Source organism: Rhinoderma darwinii, chromosome 6 (genome assembly GCF_050947455.1).
Source record: "Rhinoderma darwinii isolate aRhiDar2 chromosome 6, aRhiDar2.hap1, whole genome shotgun sequence".
Lineage (NCBI taxonomy): Eukaryota > Metazoa > Chordata > Amphibia > Anura > Rhinodermatidae > Rhinoderma > Rhinoderma darwinii.
Genome location: NC_134692.1, coordinates 124,065,975 through 124,089,177, shown reverse-complemented (window position 1 = coordinate 124,089,177; position 23,203 = coordinate 124,065,975). Strand labels below are relative to the sequence as shown.

The 23,203-nt window shown below is 42.7% G+C and overlaps 1 protein-coding gene across 1 annotated transcript; it reads left to right on the top strand.

Annotated features, from left to right (window-relative positions):
- The first annotated feature begins 17,314 nt into the window (after positions 1–17,314).
- LOC142656655 (protein spinster homolog 1-like) lies at positions 17,315–22,852 on the top strand. The gene is made up of 12 exons (XM_075831579.1): positions 17,315–17,536; positions 18,025–18,090; positions 18,589–18,725; positions 19,247–19,398; positions 19,573–19,642; positions 19,941–20,083; positions 20,166–20,318; positions 20,893–21,082; positions 21,547–21,612; positions 21,877–21,975; positions 22,344–22,515; positions 22,737–22,852. The coding sequence occupies exons 1-12, from the start codon at positions 17,335–17,337 to the stop codon at positions 22,850–22,852; spliced, it is 1,566 nt and encodes a 521-aa protein (XP_075687694.1). The 5' UTR covers positions 17,315–17,334.
- Positions 22,853–23,203: the final 351 nt, after the last annotated feature.

Here is a 23,203-nt window from a genome sequence, read left to right as displayed (position 1 = left end):
CTGCAGCACTTACTATTATCCTACGTGACTGATCTAACTTCTTGTGGTAAGCTTCCACCTGTCATCGCTTGACTGTTATTTTGGGCTTACTTACGCTATGTGGCGCCGTGTGTTTTTTCTTGTATTATTTATCAAATATAGAAAGGCCAGATTAGACTTTGCCAAACAACATGTAAAGAAGCCGCCCAGTTCTGCAGCATGAAACTAACATCAACCTGTACCAGAATGATGGGAGGAAGAAAGTATGGAGAAGGCTTGGAACGGCTCATGATCCAAAGCACACCACATCCTCTGTAAAACTTTGTGGAGGCAGTGTGATGGCATGGGCATGCATGGCTGCCAAAGGCACTGGGTCACTAGTGTTTATTGATGATGTGACTGAAGACAGAAGCAGCCGGATGAATTCTGAAGTGTTTAGGGATTTACTTTCTTCTCAGATTCAACCAAATGCAGCAAGGTTGACTGGCCGTCGTTTCACAGGACAGATGGACAATGACCCAAAACATACTGCGAAAGCAACCCAGGCTTTTTTTAAGGCCAAGAAGTGGAATATTCTGCAATGGCGAAGTCAATCATCAGATCCCAACCCGATCGAGCATTTCACTTTCTTAAGACAAAACTTAAAGAGGCTCTGTCACCAGATTTTGCAACCCCTATCTCCTATTGCAGCAGATCGGCGCTGCAATGTAGATAAGAGTAAAGTTTTTTGTTTTTTTTTAAAACGAGCATTTTTGGCCAAGTTATGAGCATTTTTATATTTATGCAAATGAGGCTTTCTAAAGTACAACTGGGCGTGTTTAAAGTAAAAGTACAAGTGGGCGTGCATTATGTGCGTACATCGTGGCGTTTTTACTTCTATTACTAGCTGGGCGTTGTGAATGGGAGTGTATGATGCTGACGAATCAGCATCATCCACTTCTCTTCGTTAACACCCAGCTTCTGGCAGTGCATAGACACACAGCGTGTTCTCGAGAGATCACGCTGTGGCGACACTCACTTCCTGCCCCAGGTCCTGCATCGTGTCGGACGAGCGAGGACACATCGGCACCAGAGGTTACAGTTGATTCTGCAGAAGCATCAGCGTTTGCAGGTAAGTAGCTACATCGACTTACCTGCAAACGCCGATGCTGCTGCAGAATCAAATGTAGCCTCTGGTGCCGATGTGTCCTCGCTCGTCCGACACGATGCAGGACCTGGGGCAGGAAGTGACGTCATAGCGTGATCTCTCGAGAACACGCTGTGTGTCTGCACTGCCAGAAGCTGGGTGTTAACGAAGAGAGGTGGATGATGCTGATTCGTCAGCATCATACACTCCCATTCACAACGCCCAGCTAGTAAAAGAAGTAAAAACACCCAGATGTACACACATAATACACACCCACTTGTACTTTTACTTTAAACACGCCCAGTTGTACTTTAGAAAGCCTCATTTGCATAAATATAAAAATGGTCATAACTTGGCCAAAAATGCTCGTTTTTTTTTAAAAAAAACGTTACTCTTATCTACATTGCAGCGCCGATCTGCTGCAATAGGAGATAGGGGTTGCAAAATCTGGTGACAGAGCCTCTTTAACCCTTTCACGACCAAGGACGAAAATGCACGTCCTGGTCGGCTGCTAGTTCCCGCACCAGGACGTGCATTTTCGTCCGCATTTCAAACTGTCACTCTGTGTAAACACAGAGTGACAGACCCGCGCTGACAGCTGTCCTAGACAGCTGAGACATCAGTCTCGCCGGACAGCGGACCATCGCCGCTGCTTTCGGCAGTTAACCCCTTAAGTGCGGCGACGGATTGCCGTCGCCGCATTTAAGTGGTTTGAAGCACATCGGCAGCCCCCAAGAAGTGATCGTGGGGGCTACCGATGCTTGTCACGGCAATCGGAGGTCAGATAATGACCTCCGGGTTGCCATGTACGGAAGCCTCGGAGGAACAGCCTCCGGCCGTTCCTCCTCTGCTTCCTGTCAGTGTGACAGTCACGTCACAATGACAGTTAGAGTACATTACACTACGTGTGTAGTGTAATGTACTCTAGCAGCGATCAAAGCTGCAAGACTAAGTGTCCCCTAGTGGGACAAGTTAAAAAAGTAAAAAAAAGTAATAAAAATGTTTTAAAAAAAGTGTAAAAATAAAAGTTAGAAGTGATATAAACATGAACTGCTTTTTTTCCTATAATAAAACTTTTATTATAGAAAAAAAATGAACACGTTAAAAAAGTACACATATTTTGTATCACCGCGTTCGTAACGACCCCAACTATAAAACTGTAATGTTATTTTCCCCGCACGATGAACACCCCCAAAAAAATCAATAAAAAACGACGACAGTATCACAATTTTTTTGGTCACCACCCCTCCCAAAATAAAGAATAAAAAGTGATCAAAAAGTCGCATGTTCCCAAAAATAGTACCAATAAAAACTTCTATCTGTCCCGCAAAAAACAAGCCCTTACACAGCTTTTTTAACTAAAAAATAAAAAAAATTATGGCTCTCAGAATATGGTGACACAGAATTTTTTTTGTTTATAAAGAAGTCATTTTATTGCGCAAACGCTAAAAAAAAGGACCAAACCTATAAATATATGGTATCGCCGTAATCGTACCAACCCGCAGAATAAAGTAAAAATGTAATTTATAGCGTACGGTGAGCGCCGCAAAAAGAAAACCTAAAAAACAGTGTCAGAATTCCTGTTTTTTGCTCAGGATTGCAAAAAAATGGAACAAAAAGTGATAAAAATAAATAAATCGCATGTACCCCAAAATGGTACCAATGAAAACTACAGATTGTCCCGAAACAAATAAGCCCTCACACAGCTCCGGTGGAGAAAAAAATAAAGAAGTTCTGGCTTTCAGAATATGGCGATGCAAAATGTGCAGAGTGTCCAAAAGCGGATAAGATCGGGCGCCATTTTTCAGTACGACATCGGCCACATATCTATGAATTATTATTTATTTACCCCATTATTATACCCTCTTATTATGCCCTGATGTACCCCGCACAGATTACATATACCCTGATGTACTCCGCACAGATTACATATACCCTGATGTACCCCGCCCAGATTACATATACCCTGATGTACTCCGCACAGATTACATATCAGAAAAACTACCAAGCAAAATCTGCGCTCCAAAAGCAAAATGGCGTCCCTCCCTTCTGAGCCCTGCAGTGTGCCCAATCAACAATTTGCGCCCACACATACGGCGTCGCCATACCCGAGAGAACCCGCTTAACGTTTTATGAGGTATTTGTCTTCTGTGGCACAAACTGGGCACAACATATTATGCACTAAAATCAGTGGAAAATTGCAATTTTCACTTTGAAGCATCCGCTGTGCACTAACCCCTTTGCGCACTATGACTTAATTGCCCGTCATGGTGCGGCGGTTGATGTATGGAGCCGGCTCACATGCTGAGCCCGCTCCATAAGCTGCGGGTGTCAGCTGTGTATTACAGCAGGCCCCCTCGGTACTAACGGACAGGAACAGCGATCGCTCTGTTACAGAAGCCTGTAAGAATAACAATATACTGCAATACATTAGTATTGCAGTGTATTGTACCAGCGATCCAATGATCGCTGGATCAAGTCCCCTAAGGGGATTGATTAATAAAATGTGTAGAAGAATTATAGTTATTAGTAGTGAGAATTATTTTTTTTAAAGTTAAAAAAACAAAACACCTTTTTCGCATTTTTCTTCTAAAGTAATGTAAAAAAATTAACAAAATTGGTATCGCTACGTCCGTAAAAGTCAGAACTATTACAATATACCATTATTTAATTTGCACAGTGAACACCTTAAAAAAAATGTAATAATTGAAACCGCCAAAATCGCAGTTTTTTTTTTTTGTCACCTTCGCTCTAAAAAAAAAATGTAATACAACTTTTGAATCACTTTTTATGTACCAAAAAATGTTACCAATAAAAACTGCAGCTCCTCCCGCAAGAAATAAGCCTTCACACCGCTCTATTGATGGAAAAATAAAAAAGTTATGGCTCTTGGAAAGCGGGGAGTGAAAATCTAAAATATGAAAGCAAAAAATGGATCAGTCCTGAAAGGGTTAATTCATTTCTAATGAAAAAACGTATGACCACATGTGGGGTATTTCCGTACTCGGGAGATATTGCTTTATAAAAAATGGTTGTTTTTTTCCTCCTTTATCCCTTGTGAAAATGAGAAAATGCAACATTTTAGTGGAAAAAATGTTGAAATTAATTTTCGCGCCCTAATTCTAATAAACTCTGCAAAAGACCCGTGGGGTGTAAATGCTCACTATACCCCTAGAAAAATTCCTTGAAGGTTTTTCCAAAATGGGGTCACTTTTGGGGGAGTTTCCACTGTTTTGGTCCCTCCAGTGCATTGCAAATGCGACATGGCACCGAAAACCATTCCAGCAAAATCATAAATCCAAATGGCGCTCCTTCCCTTCTGAGCCCTGCTGTGGGTCGAAACAGCAGTTTATTACCACATATGGGGTATTGTCGTAATCGGGAGACATTGCTTTACAAATGTTGGGGTGCATTTTCTTCGTTATTCCTTGTAAATAATAAAAATGTCTATGTTGTTTCAGAAAAAAAGTACATTTTAATTTTTACAGACTAATTCCAATATATTTAGCGAAAAACCTGTGTGGTCAAAATGCTAACTATACCCCTAGATAAATACCTTAAGGGGTCTAGTTTTCGAAATGGGGTCGTTTATGGGCAGTTTCTATCGTTCTGGCAGCTCAAAGCCTCTCCAAATGCACAGTGGGGCCTAAAACATTTTCAAGCAAAATATGAGTCCTGAAAGACTCCGGGTGCTCCCTTCATTTGGGGCCCTGCCGTGTGTCCAAACAACGCATTAGGGCCACAATGTGGGTATTTTTGAAAACAGGAGAAAGAGGGTGATAGATTTTGGGGTGTGTTTCTTCATTTTCATGTTCGCTTTACACAGAAATCGGTCTTCAAACAAATACTTTTATGAAAAAAGTGAAATTCTTTTTTTTTTCACCTGATATGCATTAAATTTAGCAAAGAACTGTGGGGTCAAAATAATTACTATATACCTAAATAATTACGTTATGGGGTCTAGTTTTCTAAATGGGGTAGTTTATGGGGAGTTTCTATCGTTCTGGCAGCTCAAAGCCTCTCCAAATGTACAGTGCGGCCTAAAACATTTTCAAGCAAAATATGAGTCCTGAAAGCCTCCGGGTGTTCCCTCCCTTTCGGGCCCTGTCGTGTGTCCAAGCAATGCATTAGGGTCACAATGGGGGCATTTTTGAAAACAGGAGAAACAGGGTGATATATTTTGGGGTGTGTTTCTTCATTCTCATGTTCGCTTTACACAGAAATCGGTCTTCAAAGTGATACTTTTATGAAAAAAGTGTTTTTTGTTTTTTTTTTCACCTGCTATGCATTAAATTTAGCAAAAAACTGTGGGGTCAAAGTACGCACTACACCCCTAGATAAATACCTTAAAGGGTCTAGTTTTCTAAATGGGGTCGTTTATGGGGAGATTCTATCGCTCTGGTAGCTCAAAACCTCTCCAAATATACAGTAGGGCCTAAAACATTTTCAAGCAAAATATGAGTCCTGAAAGCCTCCGGGTGTTCCCTCCCTTTCGGGCCATGTCGTGTGTCCAAGCAATGCATTAGGGTCACAATGGGGGCATTTTTGAAAACAGGAGAAACAGGGTGATATATTTTGGGGTGTGTTTCTTTATTCTCATGGTCACTTTACACAGAAATCGGTCTTCAAAGTGATACTTTTATGAAAAAAGTGAAATTATATTTTTTTACGCCTGCTTTGCATGAATTCTTACAAAAAAACTGTGGGGTCAAAATACTTACAACACCCCTTAATAAATACCTTAAGGGGTGTAGTTTTCAAAATGGGGTCACTTGTGGGGGTTTCCACCATTCTGACACCTATGAGCCTCTGAAAACCTGGCTTGGTGCAGGAAAACAAAATGTACTTAAAAATGTATAAAATGATTACTAAACTTGTAAGTCTTCCAAATTGCTGAAAAAAAAATTTTTTTTTTCAAAAGTGCTGCCAAAATAGAGTAAAGAGATGAAAATATATATTTAATTAAAAAAATTGTGCAGTATGTATGTACATATGTGACATATTGCAGTTAAAAATAGGGAAAAATGATAATTTTTACAAAATTTCTTCAATTTCTCTATTTTTTAATTAATTTCCGCAAATCGTATCAGTCTACTTTTACCACTAAAATAAAGTACAACATGTGACGAAAAAACAATGTCAGAATTACTTGGATATTCAAAACTTTCACAGAGTTATTCTCTGATAAAGTCAGACATACCAGATTTGACAAATCTGGCTTGGTCATTAAGGTACAAACATGCCCGGTCATTAAGGAGTTAAGGCAGAAAGACCCATAAACAAGCAACAACTGAAGACGCTGCTGTAAAGGCCGGGCAAAGCATCACAAAGGAGGAAACCCAGCGTTTGGTGATGTCCATGGGTTCCAGACTTCAGGCCGCCATTGCCTGCAAAGGATTCTCTACAAAGTATTAAAAAAAACACACATTTTATTTATGGTAATCTTAAATTGTCCAAATACTTTTGAGCCCCTGAAATGAGGGGGCTATGTAGAAAAACAGTTGCAATTCCTAAACATCTCCCAGGATATTTTTGTTCAACCCCTTGAATTAAACCAGAAAGTCTAAACTTCACTTGATTCTAAGTTGTTTTATTTCAAATCCAATGAGGTGGCAGCAGAGCCCAAATCATGACGATTGTGTCACTGTCCAAATAATTCTGGACCTAACTGTATATACACATATACACACACATATACATACACACACACACACACATATACACATATACACACACATATACATACACACATACATACACACATATATACACACACACACACACACACACACACACACACACACACACACACACACACACACACACATATACACACATTTTTGGGGGTATATGTATTGGTGCTAATTCCCCTGACATTTTAAGACCTTAGCGACGCCCCTGGCTGCTAGTGCTGCATCGTTGGGTCACTTAGGAGACCTAGCAATGCAGCTGTAAGCTGCGGGCCGTCGGCCATGAGAAGAAGTTGGGGGGGGGGCCCAAGAAGGACTTTTGCACCGGGGCCCATGAGCCTTTTGCACCTGGAATTATGGCTGAAGGATTGCTCTTCCTCTGGGCTTAAAAGGGTAATGCCAACATGTAATTGACCAAAGTTTCAACAGAATTAATACAATTTAGACTTAATTCATCTCATCTGATTGGCTAGGCGGATGTCCTCTTTCTCCCTTACAGCTCCAGGTTTCCCTCTCGCCAAGTTGCTGATATCGCTGTTATTGCTGTGGGAAGCGACTTTCCTCCAGAGGGAGAGCTGATCTTTGCCATGGCGCTCCCCACTCTGGATAATAAAGTGGAATCCCATGCTAGAAACCCCCTCTATTATAGTGATATATCCTAATAGGACATATGCAAAGGAGTTTTCTAAAGCAGATAACCCCATTAAAGAGGATGGAATCACTGTGATGATAGACAGTCTTGGGAGAAGGGACTTCCCTGCCAGAACCTCCAAATTACATCAAGGAAGACGCTTCAATGGTAGTCAAGCTCAAGGTCCTCAGACCCATCAAACATGGCGCTGAACGTGGCAGTATGCCCTTCTTATCTGGAATCTTCTTTAGGTCATAGACATACGTATTTATGGCATCAGCACATTTGTCATGGTTACTCCAGGTGTTTATTACCACTGCACGCCTCATTCATTATGATGTCACCTGCCATATTATGAAGTATTAACCTTTTAATGACTGCCAATTTGCCTTAGTACAGATTCTATTAAAATGCACTTACCACCAGGCAAACTCATAAGATGTGATAATAGAAGTTAGTAATTCCAGGTCTTGAGTTGTGATATTCACATTAATGTACCCAAGTTCTCTTACTGAAAAAAATAATATGCAATTTAGTTTGCTATCTTGGCCAATCAGATGTTCCAAAGGGCTCATGTGCCACCTCCTCATTTTTTTGGTAAATAAGACTGCCTAGTCAGGAGAAGCTGCCACATGAGCCCTTTCACTGCTGATGATTTGCCCAAATATCTCTGGTGTCTTCATTTACATATCATAGACCAGAAGTTGTGGACCAGCTATACCCATTATCACCTCTAGATTCCTGAATATTACAGTAATACAACTAGTACTGCAGAAAGGAGACACTACAACCTGCTGAATATGTTCTGTAGCTTGTGTATTTATTAGTCATAGTAGACAACGCTATTTAATACAGAGGCAAGCAGTAAAAAAAACATTTATTGCCCGGTGTACGTTTTTTACCAATGGTACACTATGTACAATGTATGCCAATACGGTAGCCTATGTCGTAACCTTCTGCTAGGGATATACTTTGGAAAATAGTTCAGACGTACTCTTCGGATGGAAGGCTCAAACTCAGTGTGAATAGAGCCTTACAGGTTGTAATAAACTTATTGCATTTTACAAGGAACTTGTAACTTCTTAACATCCACCAGTTCAACATTTTACAGTGCCAGTGGTCATGAAAGGGTTACTCCTATATTATAAAGGGATGGCGTATCACTACGATCAATAGGGGTTAAACCTCAGGGACCCGCACTAATCCTGAGAATGAAGGGGCCGCAGCACCCTTTTTACCTGCACAGCAGCTTCTCCGGCCTCCCTCTGTGCAGGGAATTGCAGCATGGCCACATTATAATGAACGGTTTGCATGCAGTTCCCTGCGCAGCCAAGTGCCCAGGAGCACCGCTGTGGAGGGCAAACTTAGAAGGGGATGAAGCACTAAATCAGTGCTGCAGCATCTTAATTCTTAGGATATTGGGGGTACCAGAGCTCGGACCCCCAAAAAGATAAAGTGCTGGCATATTCTAGGAATATTCTATCACTTTATAAGTTGGGGGGAAAAACCTTCAATAGCAATGTCCACTCATTTATTGGAAAACTATAACTCTCAGCATATCCTGAGAGCTGCAGACATTTAGGGCATGTCGGGGCTTGTGGTTTTTCTATAAACCTGTGTCCCAGAGGTATGTTTAGATTGAAACTTTTTTTTTCATCTGTAGAGGTAAACATAGTTTCTGCATCAAAAATCATGATATCAATCCGGATGTTATATATCAGAATTCAAACCCAAAAACTCCTGTGTCCCAGACAGTAGCTCTTCTCATTGAGTTACTGGTGATACTGGACAGCTCCAGTGCTGAATCTATGGTCTAGATCAGAGTTTCCCAACCTTTTCAGGCTTGAGGCACCCCAGGAAAAAAAATAATTCTCAGGGCACCCCCTACAAAAAATTGGTTACAAAACGACAAAAAATAAGCACTACACTCTTAGGCCTCATGCACTCGAACGTATTTTTTCTCTCCCGGAAATACTGGTGTAAATACGTGTCCTTGGTCACGCGTATTCGACCCGTATTGCACCAGTATTTACGGACCCGTGCCCGTAAATACGGGTCCGGTGTCATCAGTATTCCACCTGTATTTACGGGCACGTTTTCGCTGCAAAATTGCACTGCACTAATCGGCAGCCCCTTCTCTCTATCAGTGCAGGATAGAGAGAAGGGGAAGCCATTTCCAAGGTAAAAGTAAAAGAATATCATACTTACCCGGCCGTTGCCTTGGTGACGCGTCCCTCTCTTGACATCCAGCCCGACCTCCCTGGATGACGTGGCAGTCCATGTGACTGCTGCAGCCTGTGAATGGCCTGTGATTGGCTGCAGCGCTCACATGGGCAGAAACGTCATTCCGGGAGGCCGGACTGGAGGAAAAAGCAGGGAGTTCTGGGTAAGTATGAACGTCTTTTTTTTTTACAGGATGATCTATATTGTGATCGGTAGTTTCTGTCCAGGGTGCTGAAAGAGTTACTGCCGATCGTTTAACTCTTTCAGCACCCTGGACAGTGAATATTAACTGACGTCTCCTAGCAACGCTCCCGTAATTACGGGTGCACACACGTAGTCACCCGTAATTACGGGAGCCCCATAGACTTCTATGGGCCTGCCCGTGCCGTAATTAAGGCCTGAAATAGGACATGTTCTATATTTTTTAACAGCCCGGGCACCTTTCCGTAAGCATACAGGGAGGTACCCGTGGCCAATAGAAGTCTATGGGCCCGTAATTACGGCCCGTGATTACGGGCGTTTTTACGTTCATGTGAATGGGGCCTTAGGATATGTTTACACAGCGTTTTTTTGTATGGCAGAAACTAAAAATCTGCCTCAAAATTCCTTTAGGAATTCTGAGGCAGATTTTGAATTGACAGCGTTGTTTGACTTTTTTTTTTTGCTGTGTTTTTGTCCACATTTTTTTAAGTCATTGAAGCAAATGCAAAAACTCCACACAAAAAATCACCAAACGGGCGCCGCAGGTATTTTCTGCCTCCTATTAATTTCAATGGGAGGTCAGAGGCGGAAACCACTCGAAGACCATCAGCCCCCACTCACAGTAAATTTACCATCAGCCCCAAACTCACAGTAAAATGACCATCAGCCTCCACTCACATTAAAATAATCAGCCCCCCACTCACAATAAAATCACCATCAGCCCCCCACTCACAGTAAAATGACCATCAGCCCCCCACTCACAGTAATGACCATCAGCCCCCACTCACAGTAAAATTACCATCAGCCCCCCACTCACAGTAAAATGATCATCAGCCCCCAACTCACAGTAAAATGACCATCAGCTTCCCCACTCACAGTAAAATTACCATCAGCCCCCCACACAGTAAAATGACCATCAGCCCCCCACTCACAGTATAATGACCCCTCAGTAAGGAGACCATAAGCCCCCTCCAGTAAAGTGACGAATAGCCTCAGCCCCCCCCCCAGAAAAGTGACCATCAGCCTCAGTCCCCCCCCCCAGGATTAATCCCCATCCAGTAAAATGACCATCAGCCCCTCTAGTAAAGTGACCATCACAAAGAGAAAGTGTGCTTACTCCTGAGGAAGGAATAAATAAGGCGGTAAAAGAACAACAACTCCCAGCATGTCCAGGCTGCTGTTATGTGATATCAATGGACATTACAGGGAGGAGATATGAGGAGAGGACTACAACTCCCAGCATGTCCAGGATGTTAAGTGATATGAGAGAACGTTTACAGGAGGAGGAGGTAGAAGAGGAGAAGACTACAACTTCCAGCATGTCCCGACTGTTATTATGGGATATCAGCGGACATTACAGGGAGGAGGTATAAGCGGAGAGAACTACAACTACCAGCACGTCCAGGCTGTTATTATGTGATATCAGAGGACATTACAGGGAGGAGGTATAAGAGGAGAGAACTACAACTACCAGCATGTCCAGGATGTTATTATGGGGTATCAGAGGACATTACAGGGAAGAGATATAAGATGAGAGAACTACAACTACCAGCATGTCCAGGCTGTTATGTGATATCAGAGGACATTACAGGGAGGAGGTATAAGAGGAGAGAACTACAACTACCAGCATGTCCAGGCTGTTATTATGTGATATCAGAGGACATTACAGGGAGGACGTATAAGAGGAGAGAACTACAACTACCAGCATGTCCAGGCTGTTATTATGTGATATCAGAGGACATTACAGGGAGGAGGTATAAGAGGAGAGAACTACAACTACCAGCATGTCCAGACTGTTATTATGGGATATCAGAGGACATTACAGGAGGAGGTATAAGAGGAGAGAACTACAACTACCAGCATGTCCAGACTGTTATTATCTGATATCAGAGGACATTACAGGAGGAGGTATAAGAGGAGAGAACTACAACTACCAGCATGTCCAGGCTGTTATTATGTGATATCAGAGGACATTACAGGGAGGAGGTATAAGAGGAGAGAACTACAACTACCAGCATGTCCAGACTGTTATTATGGGATATCATAGGACATTACAGGGAGGAGGTATAAGAGGAGAGAACTACAACTCCCAGCATGTCCAGGCTGTTATTATGGGATATCAGAGGACAAGTACAGGGAGGAGGTATAAGAGGATAGAACTACAACTACCAGCATGTCCAAACTGTTATTATGGGAGATCAGTGGACATTACAGGGAGGAGGTATAAGAGGAGAGAACTACAACTCCCAGCATTTTCTACAAACCTCTAGGATGCAGCGATCACAATGGATCGCTGCATCGAAGGGGTTAATGCCAGGAATCGGAGCTACCTCCGGTTCCTGGCGATAGATCGGGGTGTCCGCTGTAACATACAGCGGACACCCACTGCTGATGACGCCGGCTCAGCTTCTCAGCCGGAAGCTGAGCCGGCGCCATCTTGCCGATGGTACCGGAAGCCTCCTGGGCCCCGCCGACGACGGGGCATAGGAGGATTCCGTTACTGGCGGACCGGGAGGTAAGCATTAGCCCTCCGATCGCCTTTGCAGCCACCGGCAACCCAGCAGTCACGTTGCTGGGGTGCCGGTGGCTATAAACTCCTCACATGCTGCGATCTCTATTGAACGCAGCATGTGAGGGGTTAATCGGTCGGATCGGAGGCTAGCTCCGGTCATGCCCGATACCTCAGGGTGCCAGCTGTAACATACAGCTGTCACCCGGCGGTGATGTCGCTGGCTCAGCTCCTGAGCCAGCTTCATCTCCATGACGTACAGTAACGTGAAAATGCGGTAAGACACCAGTTTTAATGACGTTACTGTACGTGATCCGGCGGGAAGGGGTTAAAAACGGAAACACGAAACGGAACGGATGCAAAATGGCTGAGAAATACGGATCAAAACGGCTGTTTTTATCGGCCGACACTCGGACCCTGTTGTGTTAATAGAGCCTTAAAGCCCTTTTACACCAGCTGACACTCGGCCAGTGCAGCAAGCGCTGATCAACGAGACATCAATGATCGGCGCTCTCTTGCTCCTATCACACGGAGCTATGGGTTTATGAATGAATTAACTACATTTCTGAGATCCCGGCTGCTAAGGCTGGTATCTCATTTCACAGTTTATATTAATTTTATGTCGTGAACTGTGGGAAAAACCGTACCTTTCTGCAGTGATTTTTTTAAAACTCGGCACAAAATGGCTTGGTTTTTGCAGCGAATCATAGCAAAAAATCGCATCTAAATTGCGACATGAGATCCCAGGGTCCTGTGCAGCCACAACTCTCGTGCTAGACTTTGAAACACTGACCGGGAGATCAATGCATGCTATCATGGGTGATACTGCTTGCTGAACTGTGTATCTAATTCTATCATGTGTGCTACTGTCTGCTGAGCTGGTGTATCTAAGCCTATCATGCGGGATATTGTCTGCTGAGACGCTTTATCTAAGCACTGTAGACGCTGTATCTAATACTAGTCAGTGTATATATGCAATCCAGAACAGACTTACCTCTGCTACATCCCATAGACTCTACTACACTACATCTGACATATTCATCATTACTGCATCACTACTACATCTGATAGGACACACACTCAGCTCTGAGGTATCCGATAAACTCCACACTACTGCATCACTAGTACTTCAGACATGAGACAGACTGTTGAGTTTAGCAGATGAAGCCCAGCTAAGTGCATGTCCTGTCAGATGTAGTAGTGAAGTAGCAGTGTTGAGTCTATAAGATGTAGCAGAGCTAAATGCATGTCCTGCCAGATGTAGTAGTGATGTAGCATAGTTGAGACTATCAGATGTAGTAGAGCTTAGTGCGTGTCTTTTCAGATGTAAAAGTGACTTTACACTTACTAAACTCTGCTATAACTGATAGACTCAACACTCCTACATCACTATCAGATGTAGCAGAGCTGAATAAGCGTCCTGCTACATCACTACTACATCTGACAGGACACGGTGAATCTTGTAAACTCAACACTACTACATATGACATAGTAAGTTCTGCTTGATCTGATATGATCAGTTCCGCAATATATGACATACATGCCACCTCTAGCGGAATGCCTGGAAATGCTTTGAAAAAGGGGGAATCTACGCTAATTCTCGGTGCGTCTGAAAGCTATGGGAAGCGCAGGAACGGGGAGAGGTCGGTAGCTGAACATCTCGTCTGAGGTCTGTAAAAGGGTAGTTTGGTGTCTTTGGTCTGTAAACTGGGGGTCAGTAAAAGGGGGGCTCTGGTGTGGGGTCTGTATACAGGGGGTCTGATCTAGGGTCTGTATAAAGGGGGTCCGGTCTGGGGTACCTTTAATGTTATGTCACCAGCTTGAGATGCATCAGAAGATGATACTGGTTTAAGTCTCTGAACCACTGTTCTCCTTCTGTATATCCAGGTCATGTCCATGAGTCTCCCATTGACTTCCATTACACTACAGAGTGCCGGAGCCCAATTTATTCTAGCGAGTTGATTTCCCTTTTCTATTATAGAAAGGTTTACACTTCCATAGAAGTAAAATAATATAAATGAGGTTATATGGATGTTATATAGAGGGGTCGTCCATTAATAATCCTCCAACAAAAGGCCGAGATTAGAACCACTGAAGTTCCCTACCTAGGACCTGATTGGAATGGGCGCCATGTAATACTAATGTATGGCCGCCCTCAGATAGACCTGAGACCTGGAGAGGCTGCATGCTGAAAAGGGGTTGTTTCGTTGGAACAAATCTTTTAAGGTCCCTGGTGTCAAGTGGGAGGGGGTGACTGTAGAGGCCCCCAGGTGGTGGATGCCTTGGGTGTATATACTGTATAGGTATAAGTAACTGGACTAGAAGTAGAGATATAGAAGAGGCTGGACGCAGCTGCAGGCTTAAGGGAAGCCGACATGACCGTCCTGGTAGGGAAAGGGTTAATGTTAAGAGGTGAGGGAAAGGTGAAGAAGCTGAAGGAGGGACGGGGAGGAGCTAGGGGGGACGGGGGGGCCGTTACTGCGCTTCCCGCTGTTTCTCGGCATTGAGCCGGAAGCAGCGGGAGGAGTAATACACAAGAAGCAAAGCTCCCACCCTCCCACCCTTGTTTTGTTACTCCTTAGGTCTTCTGTACGTCCGTATATGAGCGTTGTGTTTTATTTTGTGTGTTTATTTTACATGTTTTTCTTTTTTCCGGAGTAGGTTCTGTTGTCATGGCAGCTGGCGGGGGGAGTCCTTGAGGCCAGTCAGTACAAAATGGTGGGGGGGTCGCATCGGGGGTATGCGTCCCCCAAAAAAGGTACATGGTTGAAGACTTCATCGGGTGTTATCCCTTTGAAGTGGTCTTCTGGTAGAAGGTATGTCACTTGAAGGCTTCATCGGGTGTTATCCCTTTGAAGTGGACTTCTAGTGGTCGGTATATCACTTGAGGGCTTCAACGGGTGTTATCCCCTTGAAGTGGACTTCTAGTGGTTGGAGCCATCTGCAGAGGTGAACGGTGCTTCCGAGCTGGTTTACGGCTGGAGGTAATTTGTGGTTTGCAGATGGCTAATTCGGTGTGTTCTTGAAAGGAACATCTGAAGGGGCTTCAAGGACTTCCTCTGCTCGGGTTAATGTTAACGTTTAATTGTTATTTATGATTCTGACCCATGTTGGGTCATGTGAATTATTAGGAGGAATTCTCTGGTGGATTCCTAACTAGTTATCCGAATGTTTCGGATTTAAATTGTTTTTATAAAACTGTGAAATTAATAAACGGCTGCTGTGGCCATTTCACATCCAACCTCGGTGTCATGTGTCGTTACTAAATGGGGGTGGGGGATAGTATGGTTTAAGGTTAACACACGACTCTACCTAGGCAGGTCATGTAGAATGACAAATGTGTAACAATATATAGTATTATATGTATAAAGATAGGACACATGGCTCTGCACATACATATATATGGAGGAATGTGCTGTAACTTGTCAGTACATGCTGGGAGTTGTAGTTACATAGCAGCCTGACAGCCACAGGTTAGAAAGCACTGATACAGATAGAGGATGCTAAATAGTGAGACAGGTTATATAAGAGGGGCCATCACATTATTGTACAGTAGTCATATAACTGAGCCACCCATTGTTTATTAACACTTACATCACAGTGCCCTCAACTCCTATGTCACAAAGCGATGATGTCACAAAGGAATAGAATGGACGTGGCCTCAACTCCTATGTCACAAAGCGATGTCACAAAGGAATAGAATGGACGTGGCCTTGATTATCACCGTTCACATGATGAGAGCGCAGAGAGAGTGAGAAAAGAGAGAGAGAGATTGTGAGCGCCGTCTAGTGGAGAGAAAAATACTTGTGAGTACCCAGTTTATTACATTTATTACATTTAACAAGGGTGATAAGACTTTTCCAGCAGATTATTATACACCTTACTCCCGAGCCGCACATCTAATTCTACAGCAGCTGATTGGCACAGATCACTGAGCTCTGCTGCATGGTCGTGGGCATCGTATACATGGAGGAACATATATCAATGGGACTCACCTGTATAATATATAGAATTATCTTCTAAACAATAATTCCACAGTAAAGATCATTTAATTGGACACTAACGAAATCCCACAGGTTCCAGATTATCAGACATTCCGGATTATGAAACGGTCATAGTTAAATGGATTGTTTTATTAAGTTAACCCTTCTCTGAAGACAGTAATCCGGCGATCACCTGATGACTAAAGATCTCACTCCTGGAACATATGGACTGTAGTGGTTTTGATGAGACAACCCCTTTATAATGTTCAGGAAGACAGAGCAGTAAAATACTAAATGTGCAGCTAATGTTCGTCTATGGGGTTATGTACGCTGCCGTGTATTTAGCTTGTGCTGTTTTTTATGTACAATCTGTGTAAAACAAATCTCAGCATCATCCATCAGATGCCATAAGCCAGACAAGTTCTGCCCATAGATCCAAAGGAGACCTAAAAAATTGTTGTGATTTCTGAGTGAGCGCCATATTTTATACTTGAAAGTGCTTGTACTGCTTTTTTCTATCAGACGGAATAAATCAGAATCATCATAGAACCAGTGCGGCGAGCGATACCGAGAACAATTTGTCTGTTTTGCTCATCTGTATAGAACGCTGTATTAGTACATTATTATTATTATTATTATTATTATTATTATTATTATTATTATTATTATTATTATTATATATTTGTCTGGGGTCCTGAGATTCCATATTATCTATTAGAATTTCTTGAATAATGAGATGTTAATTATAAGGGGGAATTCACACGCGGCAGATTTAGTGCAAAAATTTGTGCAACTTTTCCATTCATCTGACTGGGACTTGCAGAAATCCATATGCTTGCTGATGAAGATGAATGGAACTTATTGCCAGTCACAGAAATCTATGCAATAAATCTGCCGCATGTGAATATACCCTAATAGTAATATAAAGTGATTACATATTATGTCCCTTTTCTGTTTTATTTTCAGAGTTTACAGTCTCAAAATCCGTGAACATGGCGTCTCGCCATGAGGACGTGGACGTGGAGAAAGGCCTTTTGGCTCCTCCATGTGAAATGGATGAAGACGATGGCGAAAGCCCCAGAGCAGAGGACGTACATGACCGTACAGGAATCTCCTACACACGATCCATCGTTATTGTAGTGATTCTGTTCTATATAAATCTGCTATCCTACATGGATCGGCTCAGTGTCACTGGTAGGTGTTGGGGTACTTCATTTTATTTCTGGGGTTTATCAGTGCTGTAGCTGTGGAGGCACTTATAGCGAACCTCCACTTTCAGTAGAAAACGGTTATAGTGCAGGAGAGTATAAACGTTTTTCTAAATCACGATCGTGAAGTGAGGAGGAACGGGGGTCGGGATGCCCGTTCTATAGATAGGTGGGGGTCCCAGTGGTGGGGCCCCCAGCGATCATACATTTATCACCTATCCTGTGGATAGGTGATAAATGTCAATAGTGGGAAAACCCCTTTAACTCCTATAAACTCAATGGACCTCATCATTACAGTCTATGGGGAGCACTGGCTTTGTGAATTGCAGAACTCAGAACCCCCAGTTCCCCTGATAGGTGAGGGTCCCAGAGAAGACGTTGTCACACATCCATATATCCTGTGGATGTGCCATAAACATATATGATGGAAATACATGCATTGCTTCTAGTGACATCTCTCTTTATATCTGACAGGGGCGCTGCCATATTTAGAAAAATCATTTCATCTGAAAGACAGTGGATCTGGTTTGCTGCAAGCAGGTAAATATTAATATAAAATCTTGTTCTGTAAGTCACCTGGAATCCGCCATTTTGGGACTGGGTACACACGTCGCGGCCAAAAAGTGTTTTATTGCCGTAAATCGCCACAAAACAGCACGATTTTGCAGTGTTTTTGTGACGTGACCGCGACATGAAAACCTAGGATAATGGTGTTCTGCTGTGACTGGGCTGACAAATCCATAATAAGGCCATAATAACACCCATCAGCAGCATTTACCTGCTTGTTGATGGGTTCCAGTGATAACCCAAAATAAGACATTAAGATGTACTATATCGTTTTTACTATGTACACAGAGTTAAAAAAAAGTTTTATCAAACTGCAAAAGTAATTGAAGGGTTAGGCTTTACATTAATGAATGAGAGTGGGAATTAAAAAAAAGGGGGGAATGTGGATAAAATGCAGGATTTAATGGTTTGTCCATATATAAATGTCTGTTGTATCTTCCTTTCACCTCTTCTCTCCCCCTTCCCTTTCAGTCTTCCTCTGCAGCTTCATGTTGGTGGCTCCAGTATTTGGATATTTGGGTGATCACTGGAATAGAAAATATCTGCTCTGTATTGGGATCACCCTCTGGTCAGCCTCTATCCTTGGCAGCTCATTTATTCCTGATAAGGTAACATCCTGAGTTTATTATTAAAGGGGTTTTCCGGGACATTCCCATTGATAACCTATCCTTCTTCCATGCTCAATCTGTGGGGCTCTGATCTCCGGGACCCCCAACAAGCGACCCAATGAAGTGAATGGGACAAGCTGCAGTGCCAGTCACAGCCGCCCTTATCTACAAGCCGATGTGCCTGTGTAAACAATGAAAGGGACACATCGCTCACAGGAGTGCCACGGACCCACATCAATCATACATTCCCTGGAGGAGATATATCAAAACTGGTACAAAAGTGGAGTAGATGCCCATGGCAACCAATCAGATTCCACCTCTCATTTTTCTAGAGATCTTAAGGAAAATAAAAGCAACAACCTGATTGGTTTCCATGGGCAAATACTTCATTTTTCCTCTGCACCAGTTTTGATCTATTTCTTCCATTGTCTATCCTAACAATAGGCCATCAATATTAAAGTCCCAATGGTAAAGCTTTACTAAAGATGTTATTAATTATGATTTTTTTTCCTTTTCCCCAGTATTTCTGGCTGTTCCTGCTCATGCGAGGACTGGTTGGGATCGGTGCGGCAAGTTACTCCACCATTGCTCCCTCCATCATCGCCGACCTATTTGTAGCAGACCAGCGAAGCCGCATGTTGTCCATCTTTTGGACTGCTATCCCCGTAGGCTGGTGAGTGTCCTGTGTAAACACATTATTTTACAATTATTAACTGGATACAAAAAGTGTCTAATATATATAATGAGTGTAGAAGTTTATACTGTTTATATCTATGTCTATAGTTATATTTGTGCAGAGATTATGCCCTTTCTTAACTATAAATCTTCTTCATTTTTACCTATTAAGTGGCCTTGGATACATCATGGGGGCCAAAGTGACAAGCGCTCTTGGTGGTGACTGGCACTGGGCACTGCGGGTAAGTGAGAGGATTGCAGGATTCCTGCAGGCAAACTATTATTTCATTTTTTTGTCTTATTATTGGAATTGCTCCCATTATCTTCTGGAACCATAAACAATAAGTAGGGACTTGGGAAAGTTCCAGCTCTTTGAGTATCAGTCCAGAGGCTGTAGACCGTCATTTATGGACACTGACATGTGTTGTTTTTTGTTATTAGTCATTTCTAGGTTTTGCCCCTTTATCTGGTTTCAGTCACTTCATATTTGTAATACTTCTATATATATAATATACATTGTCTCCTCCTTCTTCTGGGCAGATCATTCCAGGTCTGGGGATTATAGCCGTCCTGCTTCTTATCTTCTTTATGAAGGAACCATCCAGAGGAGCCGCAGAACAAAAGAGCTATAAACACCCAAACAACAATTCTTGGACGACCGACGTGAAAGCTCTGCTGAAAAAGTGAGTGTTTTCTGTGTAGTGATGGTTGTCGCTGGCTTTACCCCGTGTCTCTTGTGTCACTCACATTTCTCTCTCTCTGTAGCCCGAGCTTTATGCTCTCCATGCTGGGATTCACAACTGTGACATTTGTTTCCGGCTCCCTCTCCCACTGGGCTCTGTCCTTCTACAAGCGGGCCCGGGTCATCCTATACAGAAGTGATCCATGTCAGACTGCAATATGTCAATCTGATGACAGGTAAGGGCTTATTTACTGTGTGTGCCAGGAGGTTGTGAGGGCGGCTATCTCCCATTATGTCCATACTCTTCCTTTCTCTACCTGAGTTTTGGGCACGGCTACGCGGTGAGTGGTCAGGGCTCCTGGCAGCCATCTATTTACAGGGTACGTTCAGACATGGGGTATTAAATGTGGATTTTACTGCGGATTTGCCTCAGATTTCACCCTTTGCATTGCTAAGGGTAAAATCCACTGTAAAAATGTGCGACATTTCCGCAACGTGTATTTACAGTGAATAAATTCTTGTGGATATTTATTTGCCAAACCGCACAAAAAAATCTTCAACAATTCTGTGATATAAAACCTCACCCTCATAGTGTATATAGACTGCTACGTGACTGTCTGCTCTATACTGACAAGATATTTGGGATAGGTCCATAGAGAGCCCTGTCAGCCTGAGAACAGAGTTTATGGATTTAATCTTTAGATACAGGCAGATAGTTGGAGCAGTAGTCATACTCAGGTCCTTTAATCATCATTTATATACAATTGTGGAGAATCCATTTGATGACCTCTATAATCTCTTTCTTTGCAGTCTGATTTTTGGCATGATCACTGTGATCACCGGAATCGTGGGAGTTGGAGCTGGCGTGGAGATAAGCAAGAGGTTCAGGAAAATCAACCCGCGGGCAGACGCATTAGTCTGTGCGTGCGGAATGCTGGGTGGCGCCCCTTTCCTGCTCTTGGCTTTGTTATTGGCAAGTTTCAGCCTTGTGGCCTCCTATGTAAGTGGCTGATGAACAGCTTTCTGTCATTGATGTTTTACTTTTAGTTATATTAAAGAAGGTGAAGAAACAATATCCATACACATACCTGTAGATATACATACACATACCCCTATACATACAATCATACTGTATATAGCTGTGGATACCATACACATACAGATATACAGCTTTACATACACATACTGAATCTTTAGGCAGACATATATAAACATACAGTATACCTTTACATACATACATACAGTATATACCTGTGGATATCATACACATACAGATATACTGCTATACATACACATAGACACACAGGTATTCATACACATATACATTATTATACAGTGTAAGGTCTATACGCAGGTTTAATACCCACCCTGTGCAGCAGAGTTCAGGATAAGAGGTAACTTATTGTACTGCCCCCTCCCCGTATTTCCCATTTAGTCTTTTCTAAATGTTTTGTCTCCCCTCAGATCTTCATCTCCATCGGGGCGTTATTGCTGGCACTGAATTTTGCCATTGTGGACGACATCCTGCTGGTAAGTGATCAGAAACCACGAGGATGTTTCTCTATTACAGCTAAAATGACATTTATTTCGCCTGTTGTCTATTTTCCGGCCTAGTTTATGAAATGCCACTGACTCTGCAATAACTGCCAGACAAGAGACGGAGGACACTACAAGTACAGACTGCGCTGTCTGCAGATATTGTAGTGCAGATATTCCGTCACTTTGTCTGGCTGCCATTGTTGCGATAGGTTCAGTAACTTCTTTCTGCCTACTCAGAATGTCTTCTTGTTTTAGAGTGTGATGACCCCCAGAAGACGATCCACAGCGGAGGCCCTACAAATAATTGTGTCCCACCTGCTGGGTGATGCATGGAGCCCCTCTCTGATCGGAGTGGTAAGTATTAGTTACATCATCATCCTAAAGGGTATCTAAGCAAAATTCTTTACCGTCGGGGCCAGTCTTAGAATGCATGACACCCTTTGTGAACAACTTACCACGCACATACATTTCACACAAAGGAGACAGCACTAATACAGTACACCCCCACCAAACAGACAGTAAAGATATAGCCACCATATAGTGCACACACAATGCCCATACAGCACCCTCAGTGAGGAGCTGTCACTTACCACCACCTACAGTCTGCTGTCACCGGATTTCTGCATTAATATCCAGCATCCGCTGTCTGAGAAAATCTACACATATTCTGATATTTCCCATAATTCATCTTACATAACAATGTGTTATTTTCTTATCCTCAGCTATCTGACCTCATCCGCAGAGGAAAGCCAGAATCCGACCTGCTGATGTTTAACAGCCTGAAATATGCCCTCATGGTCTGCGTATTCGTGAGCGCTATCGGAGGAGGATTGTTCTTGGCATCTGCCCTCTTTCTTGAGAAAGACCGAAAGAGGGCAGACATGGAGTCTGAAGGTATCTACCCTGTCTGTGTGTATGTCCACCGTCTACTCATGTGTCCTGCAGAATTAAAGTGCAGCTCAACCTTGGATTTACACTGGCTCTATGGTCAGAAAATGTTAATTAATCACAAATCCCTAATCCTATTCTAATGCGTTAACAAATACTTATTTTTTTAGTGCTGAAAATCATGGTTTATGGTAATCGTTAGTGGGGGAAATTGTCTTTTCTGACAGACGGTAGAAAGATAGTGAATTTTATAGTCTTTCACCAAGATTATGATTCGATAGATTGCTCCACAATTATCAAAGACAAAACCACTGGAGTAGAACTGGAGTTTCTTAAAACATAACTTTTACTTTTGTTCCTTCTCAGAAATGTGTTGCACCATATTGACACATATATAATATATGTAGGAAGTAAATTTTTTCCTCCTTGTTATAAAACATTCAATAGCACAATTCAATGTATCATCCAAGCTTAGGAGATGTAGAATTGAAAAAGACTATACCGTAAACTTTCAGGGTTGTCAAAATGTAAGCTCCATTTTTTTCTTTTATATCTTATTTATCCCAATCGTCATCTTGCAAATAATTCTAGAGCCTCTCGGGTAATTACCCCCCTACCCGTTCTGTTGTCAAGTGCACTTGGTTGGACTCCTCAAAACAAGAGCACTGGGAAACCTCTTTTCAATGTTAGAGAT